General features: G+C 48.0%; 1 protein-coding gene across 23 annotated transcripts in view; it reads left to right on the top strand.

Annotated features, from left to right (window-relative positions):
* LRRK1 (leucine rich repeat kinase 1) overlaps positions 1-14,807 on the top strand; it is a 195,782-nt gene that overhangs the window by 41,186 nt on the left and 139,789 nt on the right. For 22 of the 23 annotated variants that reach the window (XR_003852414.1, XR_003852404.1, XR_003852406.1 and 19 more), the window contains 9 exons: positions 1,418-1,545; positions 1,632-1,795; positions 2,793-2,930; positions 3,981-4,093; positions 5,448-5,524; positions 7,825-7,957; positions 9,796-9,908; positions 12,242-12,459; positions 13,702-13,866. Coding sequence is in view for 6 of the 23 variants with exons in the window: in XM_029575179.1 (XP_029431039.1) it covers positions 1,418-1,545; positions 1,632-1,795; positions 2,793-2,930; positions 3,981-4,093; positions 5,448-5,524; positions 7,825-7,957; positions 9,796-9,908; positions 12,242-12,459; positions 13,702-13,866 (1,249 nt within the window). In the remaining 17 variants the exon portion in view is untranslated. The remainder of the gene's footprint in view (positions 1-1,417; positions 1,546-1,631; positions 1,796-2,792; positions 2,931-3,980; positions 4,094-5,447; positions 5,525-7,824; positions 7,958-9,795; positions 9,909-12,241; positions 12,460-13,701; positions 13,867-14,807) is intronic. The other variant, XM_029575181.1, reaches the window with a different exon arrangement.

The raw sequence follows: 14,807 nt of genomic DNA on the forward strand, positions 1-14,807 counted from the left end.
TAATCTTCGCTATGAAGGGGAGGTTGGCGATCGGTCGGTAGTTGTTTGGGTCATTAGGATCTAGATTAGGTTTCTTGAGTAATGGTTTGAGAGAGGCCAATTTTAGGTCATCTGGGTAAGATCCATGTGTTATTGAGCAATTTATGATGTCTGACAGGGATTTGGAGATGGAGTCCGGAATTGATAGAAGCAATTTCGAGGGGATGTGGTCCGAAGGGTGAGAAAATGGTTTCATTTTCCGTAAAATGCCTTGGATCTCAATGGAGGAAGTGAGTTCCAGTTCTTCTAAGCGTGTATTTTTGAAGGCGGTCTGAGGTGGTGTTGAGGTAGATGCAGTGTTAGGGGGCAGCTGAGTTAGAAGTTTGCTGATTTTGTTGTTGAAAAATAGCGCTAGTTCTTCCGCTTTAGATTTGGCTTGGTTGAGAGATCTTCATCAGAGCCCTATGCAGGCATCACACTGATGCATGAACACAGCATGGATAACTGAAGAGCAGATCTTCATCAGAGCCCCGTGCAGGGATCACAATGATACATGTAAAGCATGAACACAGTACGGATAACTGAAGAGCAGATCTTCATCAGAGCCCTATGCAGGCATCACACTGATACATGTAAAACATGAACACAGCATGGATAACTGAAGAGCAGATCTTCATCAGAGCCCTATGCAGGCATCACACTGATACATGTAAAACATGAACACAGCATGGATAACTGAAGAGCAGATCTTCATCAGAGCCCTATGCAGGGATCACAATGATACATGTAAAGCATGAACACAGCACGGATAACTGAAGAGCAGATCTTCATCAGCGCCCTATGCAGGCATCACACTGATACATGTAAAGAATGAACACAGCACAGACAGCTGAAGAGCATACATTCATCAGCGCCCTATGCAGGCCTCACAATGATATAGGTAAAGCATGGAATACAGCACAGACAGCTGATGAGTGGACTCAGAAAGAGATTTTTTTTTTTTTTTAAATAAGTGATGTATCCACGATAAAAAATTGCAGACCTACCATCCCTGAATGTGTAAATACATAAGAAATATATTAGGACAAAAAAGAAAGGAGACCTAGGAATAACCTGTAAAGTGGAATCGATGGAGGCCCAAGAAGCAGTGCAGCTGCAGGATCTCACTGGCACAGATGCTGTTCAGGGAAAGAAAGGGCATTTCACCAGCCTGAAATCTCTGGCCTTGCCTCACTGCAGCAAGACGGGGACCGCTCGCTCTTTCCTGCCGGTGACTTCCCACCCCGTTTCTTCTCTCCTCCTCATGTGCTGGCTGCTGGGAACGCTGTAGTCGTCATTAAATAAAAATCTGCTTTTAAAATTTCCTAAATTTCCCAAATGTTCGTAGGCTTTACCCTCACCTTCTCGTACCCTGACTGTATCTGCTCCCCCTGTGCAGGTTGCTGGAGATCGATATGGCCTGCAATAAGCTTTCCACTCTCCCCCTGGGGCTCTTGCATCTCACAGAACTTCAAAAGCTTATAGCGGCGAAGAACTATCTGGAAAACTTGTTTGCAGAAGAAAACGGTAAGACTTTGCTGCCATGGTGGTTAGCATCAGGCCTCTGGGTTTCCCCGGGCACCGACGAGCTTTCGCCATTGTTCCCAATGCAGCCACCAACTGGATTGGCCTGAGGAAGCTGCGGGAGCTGGACGTGTCTGAGAACCAGCTGACGACCCTCCCGGCCCCGGTCCTGCACTGCCTGAAGTCACTGACCTACCTCAACGTCTCCCAGAACAAGCTGCAGGCCTTCCCCAATCCCTGGGCCTCTCCTCTGGTAGGTGTGAAACACCGGGATTATTAATGATTTCTGCAGCAGGTTTATCTTCCAGACAGGATCCCAGCGTGGGAAGCAATCACGCAGCCATTTCAGGGGTGAATGCCGAGCAGCACTTTTATTTATTTTTTTTTTTTGGCATTGTATCGTTTCTCCTCCTGGCCCTCTCTTCTCCAGGCTGAAGAGCCCCAACCTGTTGACATTTTCCTCCTAGGGGAGTCGTTCCATCCCCTTTATCATTTCTGTTGGCCTCCACTGTACTTTTGCTAGTACTGCTAGATCATTTTTTTGAGGTTCATTAATCCAATCCAAATTGCACAGAAAATTCAATGTATGGCCAGACAATTTACTCTGTTATGTATCTGTAAAAAAAAAGACATATTTCATGTCATTTGTTTGATGGTTTAAATGTAAACTGAGGTGATTAGTAACTCTCTTACCGGAACCTCGGTATAGAAAAGCTTTAAATAAATAAATCTGTAGTATTTATGTGCTGTAAAACACTTAAGGTCGAACTTTGTTCAAAGCAGTTGGCCTACAAATGCAACATAACAATCTATAAAATTAATTCAGTTTGAGAATCTGTGACCTTGAGCAAGTTCTGTTATCTCCTTCTGGGTCCCAGTTAAAAACAAGGCACTTAGCTATCTGACTTTCTTGATAAGCAAGTTAAATACTAATAAATCCTTATTACAAAGGGTGGGATGCAGTTAATGCCCTCTTTGACCTTTCTGGAGGCCCTGTGACGCACAAGAGAAATCTCTGCCTTTGAGTAACAGCTGCAAAGCCTCTTTTGGAAAAGATTACATTCATGTTTTCAGTGGGATCTGTTTGCTTGAGCTTTTGAGATTTAAGAACTTGCGAATGCCACTGATGTAAACTTTGAAGCCATCAGGATCGGGGGCTGCGTCCTGGTTGGCTTTAACCCCCATGCGTTTGGGATCTGGGTTTTCGTGAGCCCCTGATGACCCCAATGTCCATTTCCTACTGTTTCCAGAAATGCTGCCGAGCATCCAGAAACTTCCTGGAGGTGCTTCCGGATACGCTGGCCGTTTTCTGGAAGAACCACCTTCAGGAAGTGGACTTCTCCAGCAACGCACTGAAGGAAGTTCCTGCGGGCCTTTTCCAGCTGGAGGTGAGCCGGACGGGATGCGGGCAGGAGCTGCGGTGCTCTCAGCGGGGCATTGGCAAACAGAGGTTGATTTGAAGGGTGTTTGTGGCCTACGTTGCACTAGCGTAACCTAAAGCCAAGCTCCTATCGTTTTTGCTGCTCTCCCTCCTTAAAGATCCAGCGCATGTCACCCCCCCTTCCTCTCCCCTCCCATGCCTCAGCTTCCTGGGTACTTCTGAGGAATCCAGATTTTACCCTGCACAAGAAAGTTTTCTAAACTTTCTTTCTCTTCATGTGAAAAGTAACAAGAAATCCATAACAAAACAAAACCCCAAATCCCCTTCCCCTCCCCCCCCCAGGACACAGAAAGTTCCAGGTAGGAGCAGAGGAATTTGTAATCAGAGAGCGGAGCTTCCCAGCCCTCTCCTGCAGGTACACCTGGCCAGTACCATGCATATGTATGAGATGGATTTGCATATTCACTATGGAGACGCCGAAACCCCGGCTGGTCAGGTGTTGCCTGCAGGAGAGGGCTGGGAAATGCTGAAGATGATAAAACAGGAGACTGGTGCCAAGGAGGGAGAAATGGGGATCTGCGATTGTATTCAGGAAAAGGTCCTGACAGGCACTTTGTGGGATAAGTTTCTGGTGCCACTGTAGCCGGACTCCGCCGTTTCCTTTTATAAATGTAACCTGTCCAGTTATCCAGATCCTGTCCAAATAAAATTGGAGGAGGGGGAGGCGGTGGGAACCTGCGTTTCTGTAACTGTTAGAATTTGTTCGTCTGGTCCGAGGGCGTTGCGCTTGCATTAATGAGCCCTGCCAGCAAAGTCTGGAAGATTCTGTGGCCTATTAATCTCCCCAGAAAGCAGAGTAGGTCGCCAGCAGTGTGCGAGGGGTGAGAGCGAGCTCCTCCTCCAGAGATCTCGCACTGTAAGCATCACTTGCACTGTGTTTTGTGTTCTTGGATAAATTAGCTGAGTAAATTGTCTGCAGCTTTGCTGGGCAAGGGGTAGGGGGGTCTCTCCGTGCAGAGCTGGCTCTGGATTTCTTGCCTTGACTCTTCCCCTTCAGACCTTGCTGTCCCTGAAGCTCTCTGGAAACCAGCTGTGCATGCTGCCTCCCCCCGACAAATGGACCTGCAGGCACCTGAAGTCCCTGGATCTCTCTCACAATCAGCTCGGCAAGTGAGTGGCAGCCTTGCTTTGTGTTTGAAGAAACAACGAGGGTTCGATTTGCATTGTTTAGGGTATTTATGAGCAGATTAGCATACATTTGCATGCTAATCAACTCATTTAAATATATGCAGTGCCAGGCCCAGATTGACACAAGGTGTGTGAAATACCTCACCTTATTCCCAAGTTAGGCCATGCACTGTGCGGTAAATAAGCCTAACCTGGCTTTGTGAATGAGCCCGCTAGGGACAGGGAACGACCTCCAGTTTCTGAATGTAATCCGTTTCTAAGTGGCTGACCATGCCAGAAAGGTGGAATATAATTAATCATTATCCCAGTCATACTCAGTAACTCCATTCTTGCATCGCGCATCTGTTCACGCATCACGCAGTACATCATCAAATCCATCCCATCCTCCATCGTAGCCTCGCTTGCAGGCGTGTTAAACGGGTGCTCGTGATTGAGCACCTGCTCTCTTAATGCGCGCCGATCCACCTCTCCTGGGCGCCCAACTTAATATTTATGTTGAAAATCTTTATTTGGAACCAATTTAATACTTAAACCGGCTGCCGCGGTAAAAAGGCGCTGGGGGAAATTGTGCATCCATAGCGCCTCCTTGGTATCTGGCGTCCGGGAGAGGTGGCTGTCGGTTCTACGAGCGTCCGTCTTCCTAACCTGACCACTGGCGATACTTTTTTTTTTTCCCCAGAACTCCTTTTTTTGGTTCCTCCGACTTAATATCGCCAGGATATTAAGTCGGAGGAACTATAGAAAAGCAGTATTTCCTGCTTTTCTCTAAAGTTTTGGGGCTGTGCATTGGACACTCATTTTAGTTTTTGCATTGGGGGGCTAATAGCTGGTAGCCTTCTCACATTGAATTTACGTGTGATGAGCACTATTAGCTGGATGCGTGTTTCAGACGTGCATCCGAGCTCCTGTAAAACCACGTGCTCAGCCGCGTGCACTGTTATATTGCGACGGCCAGTAAATCTGCTAATGCCTCCTTGTTCTCCGGTTTTCTGTTAGAAATGCCCAGGGTTTGGCCCATCCACAGTGGTGCTGCCATGCAGACAAGCCAGGTTCCCTTCTCACGCCCCACTCCTGCCACCCCTGGCCAAAGCCCATCACTGCAGGAAGTGGTCTGGGGGTCTTCATAGTGACAAATGAAGACTCCTGGCGCCGGCTCCCCGTCCTGGTTCCGATTGTGCTGGAAGCCCAAAAGGAACAAGAAAAAAATGCCGGACCAAAAAGAAGGAAAGCAGAGGGCCATTGGTGCATTGAGCTTCTGGAGAGGAAAGGCCACTGTTATGGTTCTGGGATTTGAAGCTGTTTTTGTGATTTTATTTTATTTTTTTTCTATTTCCAGGAATGAGGAAACCATTAAAAGCAAGAGACTTCCATTTTTCACCACCAGGAACAGAACCCGTGCTGGTCCAGAGACAGGTAGGAGCTATGTCTCATGCTTCTTTCCCCCATTCACCTTCTGGCTCTCCGCAGGGACCAACTTGCCACAGCTTCTCTTCTTGTGTTGCTCTTTGGCTCTCACCTCTGTCCCTCAGTTTTTTGATTTGTGTTTTGGCTGCCTGGTGGCTTGGGTGCGTTTCAGGCTCCCCTGCACGTCGTCCTAAGAAAACACAGAGCAGTGCACGTCAGACAGCCTCAGAAGCCACGGAGGCCACGTGGCGTGTGAGAACCTCCCTACCCCTACCCCTACACCCCTCAAACTTCTCTTTCAACATATTAAAAAAAAAACAGTCCAGGAGCCGACGCAATGTGATATTCCCTGCCCCCCACTATGGCCCTTGTGACCCAAGCACAGTCTGACCTTGTGGCCTCCCCTTGACCTTGACCTCCATGGGGGTTGGAGGAGATGGGGAGCCAGAAAGAGTCACAAGCTAGGTGAGGCCGGCTCTTTATAAACACCTCCACCGGGAAACTGTTTTCCAAAAATATTTCTGTATATATAGAAGACAAAAGCGGCTTGTGTACCTGCTGTTTACTTATCCAAAATGCATGTGGGGATTTGAAAAATGCCATTTTATAAATGCAGCCTGAATCCAGAAGAATTATAAGTAACTTGTGAATAAGTAAAAACAGTATTTACAGCCCCTAGGACATTGCGGAATAAGGTTTATGATATGGTACGGTTTGCAGGGGCTCTGCTCTGGGACCCTCGAGACAGAGGTCCTTGTGCCCTGGGATCTCCCACTCACCCAACTACTCCTGACTCATCCACTAACTCCCACCCCGCTGCTGAGGTCACTTACATCTGTCTAGTGAGCCTTTCCAGCTTTACGTGCACAAATCATGTTTTATGCACACTACCCCCACCGGGGCCGAGGCCGAGCGCACGTTTTCAAATCCTGAAACGTTTGCATACCTTCAGCATCAGGAGTCGTTTGTTTCTCAGTGTCTGAGAGTCCCTCTAGTCAGGTATTTTGAGTAGAACCCAATAATGCCTGGCAGCAAGGAAGCGCGACCCCCTACCCTAGCTTCCCATCCCTTCCCGTAAAGGATAACAAGATTCCCTGCATGAGAAAGAGGGACACACACGATCGCAGGATGCATGCACAGAATGAGCCGAGTGCTAGGAGAAACCAGCGGGGCTGAGGCGATGCAGACGCATGGACAAAAGGGACTGGAGCGCAGGTGAAGACAGCGCGGTGTCAGACCGGGAACACGGGAATGGGACGCAGCTCGCTTTCCGAGTGTGCAGAAAGATTGCAGTGCATTGGGCATCGGAGCTCGGCGAATGGTGGAGGTCATTCTCAAACAGCCGTACGCTCATGAGTTACACAAACCTGGCTAGCACGCATAAGTCCGTTTTGAAAAATATCCTACAAGTTCTTTCTGCTGTTTGGTTTGCAGAAAGATTTTCAAAAGCATTTACACGTGCACAGCCTGATATTGTACATGAAAATGAACTTTACCCATGGAAATGGGCTTTTGAAAATTGCTGTGATAGTATGTTACATTTACATGTGTAACGTGTTTGAAAATTCATCTGCATATGTTCCTATTTCCGTGTGTACGGTAAATCCAACCCTCTTCCCAGCTCCGCCTCCAGGAAAACCTTCCCTCAGTCCAGGTGAACGTGTACGTTTACCTGGACTGAGGTAACGAGTACGTTTTCCTGTCTATCAGGTGAGCAATTCTGTAAAAGGCCAATTCTGCACATAAAACAGGCTCCCTATATTGTGTTAAAGTCCTGCTCCGGTGCTGGAGTGGTATTGGGATCTATTTATTCATTGATAAATTCAGAGCGGTGCTTTTATCCCCAGAGAGTTACCGTGTAAAGAATTTTGTTAGTAACCCACTGGTCAGAGTCTCTGATTTATCAAGTGCTTATGAGTAAAATCAGAAACCATAGGACAGCAGATAAAGAGCACGGGGCTGGTGTATTGCTTTCTGCAGTGCTGCAGACCTCAGCATTATTCTCCTTTTCCCATTGCCGAGGATCCTCTTTGCCTATCCCAGGCTTTCGTGATTCTCTTGCTGTTTGCCTTCACCACCTGTTCCGTAAAGAGGCCCTGTGAGCTGTCCTGATTACGCAGGTGGCAGAGAATGGCATTTTCCCACCGCACCGGTGATAAATCACAATGCACATCATTACCATAGAGACCATCTGAAATCACTTGGATCTGTAAGGTTTTTGTGTCATTGAACTGTTCGGAATATGGAGAGAGAGAGAGAGGCATCTTGAGCTGCTGTGATGGGCTGATGATCTCTTGTCTGCATGGCAGGTTTTTCTCCAGTGGAATTCCCTTCCTTCCTGACTGACTCCTTGGAGGTCCTGTACCTGAATGACAATCTGCTGGATTCGGTGGCGCAATCTGTCTGCCAGCTGAAGAGTTTGACGGAGCTGTACCTGGGAAAGTAAGCAGCCGCGCTTTTATACGGTACCATCGCAGCGTGACATGCTGCCATGTGCAACCAAGCATTCAGTTATAAAAACCATAACCTGCTGTCTCCTTAACCTGCTCCCCCATTACCTTCTCTTGCAGGACAGGGGACGGCTGACCTCTTGGCTTCATTTAGTCAGGACTGGCTGATCCAGTCCTGGTTTTTCCCTGTTGCGTGCATGGGCTTGTAAGGAGCATGCAGCGGGGTATAAACCAGACCTGGATCAACCTGGAGCCAGGAGGTGACCATGGACTGGGGTCCCTCTTGCCAGCCAGGGGCATCATTTCAGACTAAAACACCTCATGACTGGCACACGTCTGTGTGGAGGTGAGGGAAGAGGCAGAGTGGACAATTGCCAGCAAAGCAGCCACCACTCTCCCGTTCTGGGTGCCAGCTTATCTCATGGACGCATTCTGTCTGTGGATGTTGCATTCTCTCAGGACTCGGCAGTCCTTTGCCTGTTGAGCAATTAGTACATTTCTCACCTTTCCTGGAATACATTCCCAGAGATGTTAGCACTGACTTTGATTAAAGCCCCACTAATAATTGTATGGTCAAGGCTATACCCCAGACCTTTCGGTTCTGACCCCGGCAGTGGGTTACAAGCTTTTGGGGGAAACAATAGGATATGTGGAAATTAGAGAGAGAGTGCCCCCAGCATGACCTTCTGCAGACTTTTAACTACAGGAGAATCTCACCTTTTTTACCCCTTCAGTGAGAATGAAATTTTGAAAGATCAGCGTGTTGCTGTTCTTTAGCTGATATGAAGGCAGGGTAGTTAGCTCAGCACATTAGCTAAAGGCGTAGCTCATTCTCAGCTTGGTTTGGGATTTTTCACTGCAGAGACCCAGTGCAAATAACGTGGAGGTCCACATTCAGCCCCCACGTGGTTCTGCTGGTTAAGGCACTCACACATTACTAGTGCTGGATGTTCAGGGGCCGCTGAATATTCCTGGCTATCTTAAAGTTAGCCGGTTATGTGTTACCGGCTAACGGTAGGGCAGCCGTTTGACCCGACCAGAGTTGGCTGGATAAATCAGCCGGCTAGCTCTGAATATTGAGCTAGCCAGTTAATCTATCTGGCCACCTCAACTCCTGCCCGATCTGCTCATTCCCCGCCCCTGACTTGTCTGGCTAAGTGGATCCTGCTGACTGTAGCCAGATATTCAGCAGTGCCACTTAGCAAGCTGAGTGCTATTTTGAACATCAGGCTCAGGGGTTTTAGTCAGTAAATTTCACTGAAGCTGAATATAGACTGACGTTGAGAGAAAGAGAGAGAGAGGAGCTCTGTAGGGGAGTAATCCATTTTTTAGGAATGCCTGGGTGCCGAGTGTCCTGGCCCAGAAGTGACGCACTGGGAAATGCCTTTTCTTGCTCCTCCCAGGTTCAGTTTACAATGAAAATCCTTTGGCCAGGGAGCGCTCTTCTTAATAACCATTTGTGCAGCGCTGCACAGAGACACACCATGGACAGTCCGTACTCTTGGGAGCTTGCAGTCCAGTCAGGATGGACAGACGCACAACAGAAAGCCAACAAGAGGCCGGGTGGGCCGCAGCTGAAAACGAGTGATCTCAGTGCAAGTTACTGTGGAGGGGCTTTGGACCATGCGTCCTGGGGAGCTGACCCCCAGTCTCTTTCAGAGCTCTATGCAGCAGGTCTTCCAGCAAGACCCTTTTCCATTATTTCTACTGTAGTATTGGCCCAAAATGTTGCCCTGATGAAAGGCTTTGACTCAGCAGGGTTTAGTCTGCTGTCTTGAGGGAAGGAAGTAATAAGCTTGCTTAGAGCCCCTCTTATATTGTCTGTTCCAGTAATCCTGGCATCCGAGAGCTTCCTCCTGAGCTTGGACAGTTGGCTGGTCTTTGGCAGCTGGACATTGAAGAATTAAACATCAGTAATGTGCCTGCAGAGATCAGAAAGGAAGGTAAGTCTGCCTCAGGCACTTAGCTGGCTTCAAGTTAACTCTCTAAAGGAACTTTGGGAAGTGAATCATTTTCTTGGCTTGCTCATGTATATTATATGTATATTATATTATATGTATATTATATGTATATTATATTATATGTATATTATATTATATGTATATTATACAGGAACCTCGGTATATAAAAATTAAAAATAAATAAATGTATATTTATAAACAGGACTGGTACAGAAGGACTGGACTAGGACTAGAGGGCTGAGTGCGGGAGGGTACAGGGATACAAAGCCTGTGACCTCTAGGACCGGAAGGCTCAGGGGATGGTCACAGGATACAGAGCCTGTCACCTCTAGGACCGGAGGGCTCAGGGATACAGAGCCTGTCACCTCTAGAACCAGAGGGCTCAGGGGATGGTCACAGGGATACAGAGCCTCTCACCTCTAGGACTGGAGGGCTCAGGGGATGGTCACAGGGATACAGAGCCTCTCACCTCTAGGACTGGAGGGATCAGGGGATGGGAGCAGGGATACAGAGCCTGTCACCTCTAGGACTGGAGGGATCAGGGGATGGGAGCAGGGATACAGAGCCTGTCACCTCTAGGACTGGAGGGATCAGGGGATGGGTGCAGGGATACAGAGCCTATTACCTCTAGAACCGGAGGGCTCAGGGGATGGGTGCAGGGATACAGAGCCTGTCACCTCTAGGACTGGAGGGAGCAGGGATACAGAGCCTGTCACCTCTAGGACTGGAGAGATCAGGGGACGGGAGCAGGGATACAGAGCCTGTCACCTCTAGGACTGGAGGGATCAGGGGATGGGTGCAGGGATACAGAACCTCTCACCTCTAGGACTGGAGGGATCAGGGGATGGGCGCAGGGATACAGAGCCTCTCACCTCTAGGACTGGGAGGGATCAGGGGATGGGTGCAGGGATACAGAGCCTGTCACCTCTAGGACTGGAGGGATCAGGGGATGGGTGCAGGGATACAGAGCCTGTCACCTCTAGGACTGGAGAGATCAGGGGACGGGAGCAGGGATACAGAGCCTGTCACCTCTAGGACTGGAGGGATCAGGGGATGGGTGCAGGGATACAGAACCTCTCACCTCTAGGACTGGAGGGATCAGGGGATGGGCACAGGGATACAGAGCCTCTCACCTCTAGGACTGGGAGGGATCAGGGGATGGGTGCAGGGATACAGAGCCTGTCACCTCTAGGACTGGAGGGATCAGGGGATGGGTGCAGGGATACAGAACCTCTCACCTCTAGGACTGGAGGGATCAGGGGATGGGCACAGGGATACAGAGCCTGTCCCCTCTAGGAGGGATCAGGGGATGGGTGCAGGGATTTCCACTTTGTCTCCAGTTCAGGTCAGTTGTTGATAAAAGATTGCTGGTTTAGGTCTAGCTCCCTTTGCTACATCATCTTCACAGTTGGCATCAAGTAATAGCCTACACAAATTGGCTCTGGCTAGGATCGATCTCCCTTGTGATTCCTAGAGGTGGATCCCTATCCATTCCCAAAGGCAGGTTGAGGTGGATTGCTTCTGCGGCCTGCACTGTCTCTGCTCTGCGGGGTGTGTGAGGAACATCAGATTCCATCACTTGCACTGAGCAATAATTAAACTAGGGAACACAAGTGGACTCCATGTTTAACATAACATCAGCTATTGGTTTAGTATAATTTATCAAAGCTATTCCTGTTGGCTTTACTGTGGCTCCTGCTATGAAAGCTGTTTCATTTGCCTTATTTACCGTGGTTAGAGCGTTCCAACCCTGTGGCCTGCGTGCTGCCTGGCTACTAAGCAGCCACCCCAGAATCACTTGCTAACTTATTCAGACTGTCCGTGCCGGTGAAGGAACCTCAGCAGGTCATCTAGTGCTTTCTCTGCCTCCTACCTAAAGCCATGCCAGCAGATGTTCATCTGTCCTGGTACCCCCCACAGCCCCACAGAGTTTTCAGGATATCCACGGTGAATATGCATGAAACAAATTTACATATACTGGGTTTCCAGGGTATGCAGATTTATCTTATGCATATTCATTGTGAATGTCCTGAAAACTCGACTGGCTTGGAGGTTGCCAGGACAGGTTTGGGAAGCTCTACTCAACTCTTAAAAGCCTCCAGTGACAGAGATTTCATCAGCATCTACCAGACTAACTTCTTCCAGTGCCTCCCTGTTTAACCGAATAGAACCAAGTTAAAATGTTAGTTTCTTAAGGCTCCTTGTTTTGCCTTCGGCCAGAGACATACTTCTGTGTCCCGGGGGAATCCTTAATAGTGATTGTACTCTACTGACACTGCATAGCTTGCTCTGTACTCACTGTTTGATGGTCTCAGCAGGATCTGGAGCAGTGCTGGGCTATCTCCGGGCTCAGCTTCGGCGAGCAGAGAGGTGCAGGCTGGTGAAGATGATCATCGTGGGTCCTCCCCGACAGGGAAAGTCCACCCTGAGTGAAATCCTGCAGACAGGCCGGGCATCTCAGCTGACGCACAGTGGAAACACCATCACGACGACCAGCTGGGAGCTGCAAAGACCCCCTGGGATCACCACTAAGGTGAAATATTCTTAGAGTTACTGAATACTTCCAAAGACTCAAACTGAATTAATTCAGTCCAACACTACAAGGGCTGGAAGTGATAAGAGTGGCCCACTTTAGCTAGACTTCCATAAATTCTTAAAAGCAGAATTGATTCACTTCTTTGGGACCCTACTGAGCAATAGCTTATTATAAACTTTGATTTGTAGCCAATAGCCATATAGGATGCCTGGTACCACATACAGCACAAAACAAGCAGTGCAGATGGCTGATCTGAGACCTTGGCTTTAGGAAGTGCTTTATGTGGAGATTTTGTTATCTACGCTTGATATTTTTAGGCAAGGTTTTGATAATGGGATTGAGTATGTGCTGGTATTACTTGATATCTCGGCCACATTTGACTCTGTCGGTCATTGTTGAGACTGAATGACATTGGAATCACAGGCGCACGGTGCTCGACTGGTTTGTGTGTTACCCGACTGGATGAACTCAACAATTGAGGACTGGCTCTGATGTCTCTACTTCGTACAATATATTCCGGGGCTCTGTGTTGCAGGCAGTTCTTTCAACATCTATATTGCCACAATAACATTTGATTCTTTATTTCTAAAGCTGTGACAGGCTCGGAAACATTGCTTTAGGCTGCATTTATTTGTCGACTTTTAAGCAGTGGTTGCTGATGCTCCATAACAGAACAGAGGTTAACATCCTCAATTGTTCCCTCATGAATGATGCCCCCTTCTCCTGCAAAGTGAGGGACCTGGGAGTCTGGATTGAGTCAGATCTATCACTACATGCCCAAGTGACAGACTGGGGGGTTTCGCTCTGTGTTGCAGGCATTAGTTTTGTCACCAGTGGACCGTTGTAGTGCAGTTCTTGTTGGGAGCCCTAGAAGCACTCTTGGAGCAGCATTGAGCATTAATCAGTGGTGTTATGAGGGAGCGCTGCACTGGCTTCCTGTGCTGTCCTTAATGTGTAAGCTTGTACATAATAACACTTCTCCGTGTACTGCGATCGGCTAACCATAGTCTCCATCTGCTTGAGATCCGCTCAAGTGGCAGAAACTCACGAGAGGACGTTTCTGGTCACTTTCCTGCTATCTTTTTCGTGCAGTAAATTTATAGAAGCTGTAAACCTCTTCAGAGCTCAGCAAAGTTGCATTCTTTCAGCCTCTCTGTTAAATCTTATTTCTTTCCTTCTACTTCTACATATATATATATATTTTTATTTTGTTTTTTTGTTTTTTTTTTGTGAAAGTAGGTCGATTCAGTGGAGTTTAATATTTGGGACATTGGGGGCCCAGCAAGCATGTCCACAGTCAACCAGTGCTTCTTCACGGACAAAGCGCTGTACGTGGTTGTCTGGAACCTGGCGCTGGGAGAAGAGGCTGTAGCAAACCTGCAGTTCTGGCTGCTGAACATAGAGGTAAGACGTGGCTTGCCTTTCTCCTCATTAAGAGGTTTTAGGAGCTGTAGGGGGGGCCCTGAGGTTCTTGGAAGAGAGCTGACCATTGCGGACATCAACCATTTGCCTCGAGCATTACTCTGAAGCCGAGTCGGTCCCAGGTCACAATGGCAGGGCTGCAGGTGCTCAGTTCAGCGGTACTGGCTGTCCAGATTTAGGTTTAATGTTACAGTGTCTGGGAGTTTCTCTTTCTGTTTCTAAATCTGCCCCCTCTTCAAAACACGGAGGGACAGATGAGAAAGTCCTTAGTGCAGTAACCTGGTTTTGTCAGTGCATCACGTCCAGGCATCCTGTCACTCTTCTCAGCTCAGGTTGTGCATTTCGTTGTTCACAGATCTCTGTAGATTAGAGCAGATTTTATTTTAAAATTCCACCATCAGAGTCGCCTCGGTGTATTGCAGTGGTGGACTATTCCCAATCTTTTTCACTGCATATATGATGAGGTCAGTATTGAGGCTTTCTCCGGGTAACTTTTGGTGTTACCTGGACAAAAGCTGAGATTTCAGAAATTTACCCTGCTCCCTAGCTAAATCTTTCCCAGGTAGCGTATTATGGCACAGAAGTTAGCCAGGTAATAAGAGATGGCGCTGGGAGTTAAATTTTAGCCAGTGAGCACCGATATTCAGTGTCTTGTTGGAAAAATGACTCTCCTAAGTTACCTGGGTAACTGCAGCCAGGTGTATCCAGTGGAACATTAGTTTGGATAAGTGCACAACTTCCCGGCTCGCTAAATATTGACTTCTCTAAAAACAGAACACAAGAGCAGCTAAAGGCCAAAAGGCACTGCCAGTGTACACATGTCCTTTCTTATGCAATGTGAGAGATCCTACTTAATCTTCAGCTTCCCCCTTACTTATCTCCAACTAAGGATCCTCTGTGCTTATCCCAGGCTTTATCCCTCA

Source organism: Rhinatrema bivittatum, chromosome 13 (genome assembly GCF_901001135.1).
Source record: "Rhinatrema bivittatum chromosome 13, aRhiBiv1.1, whole genome shotgun sequence".
NCBI classification, from domain to species: Eukaryota; Metazoa; Chordata; class Amphibia; order Gymnophiona; family Rhinatrematidae; genus Rhinatrema; species Rhinatrema bivittatum.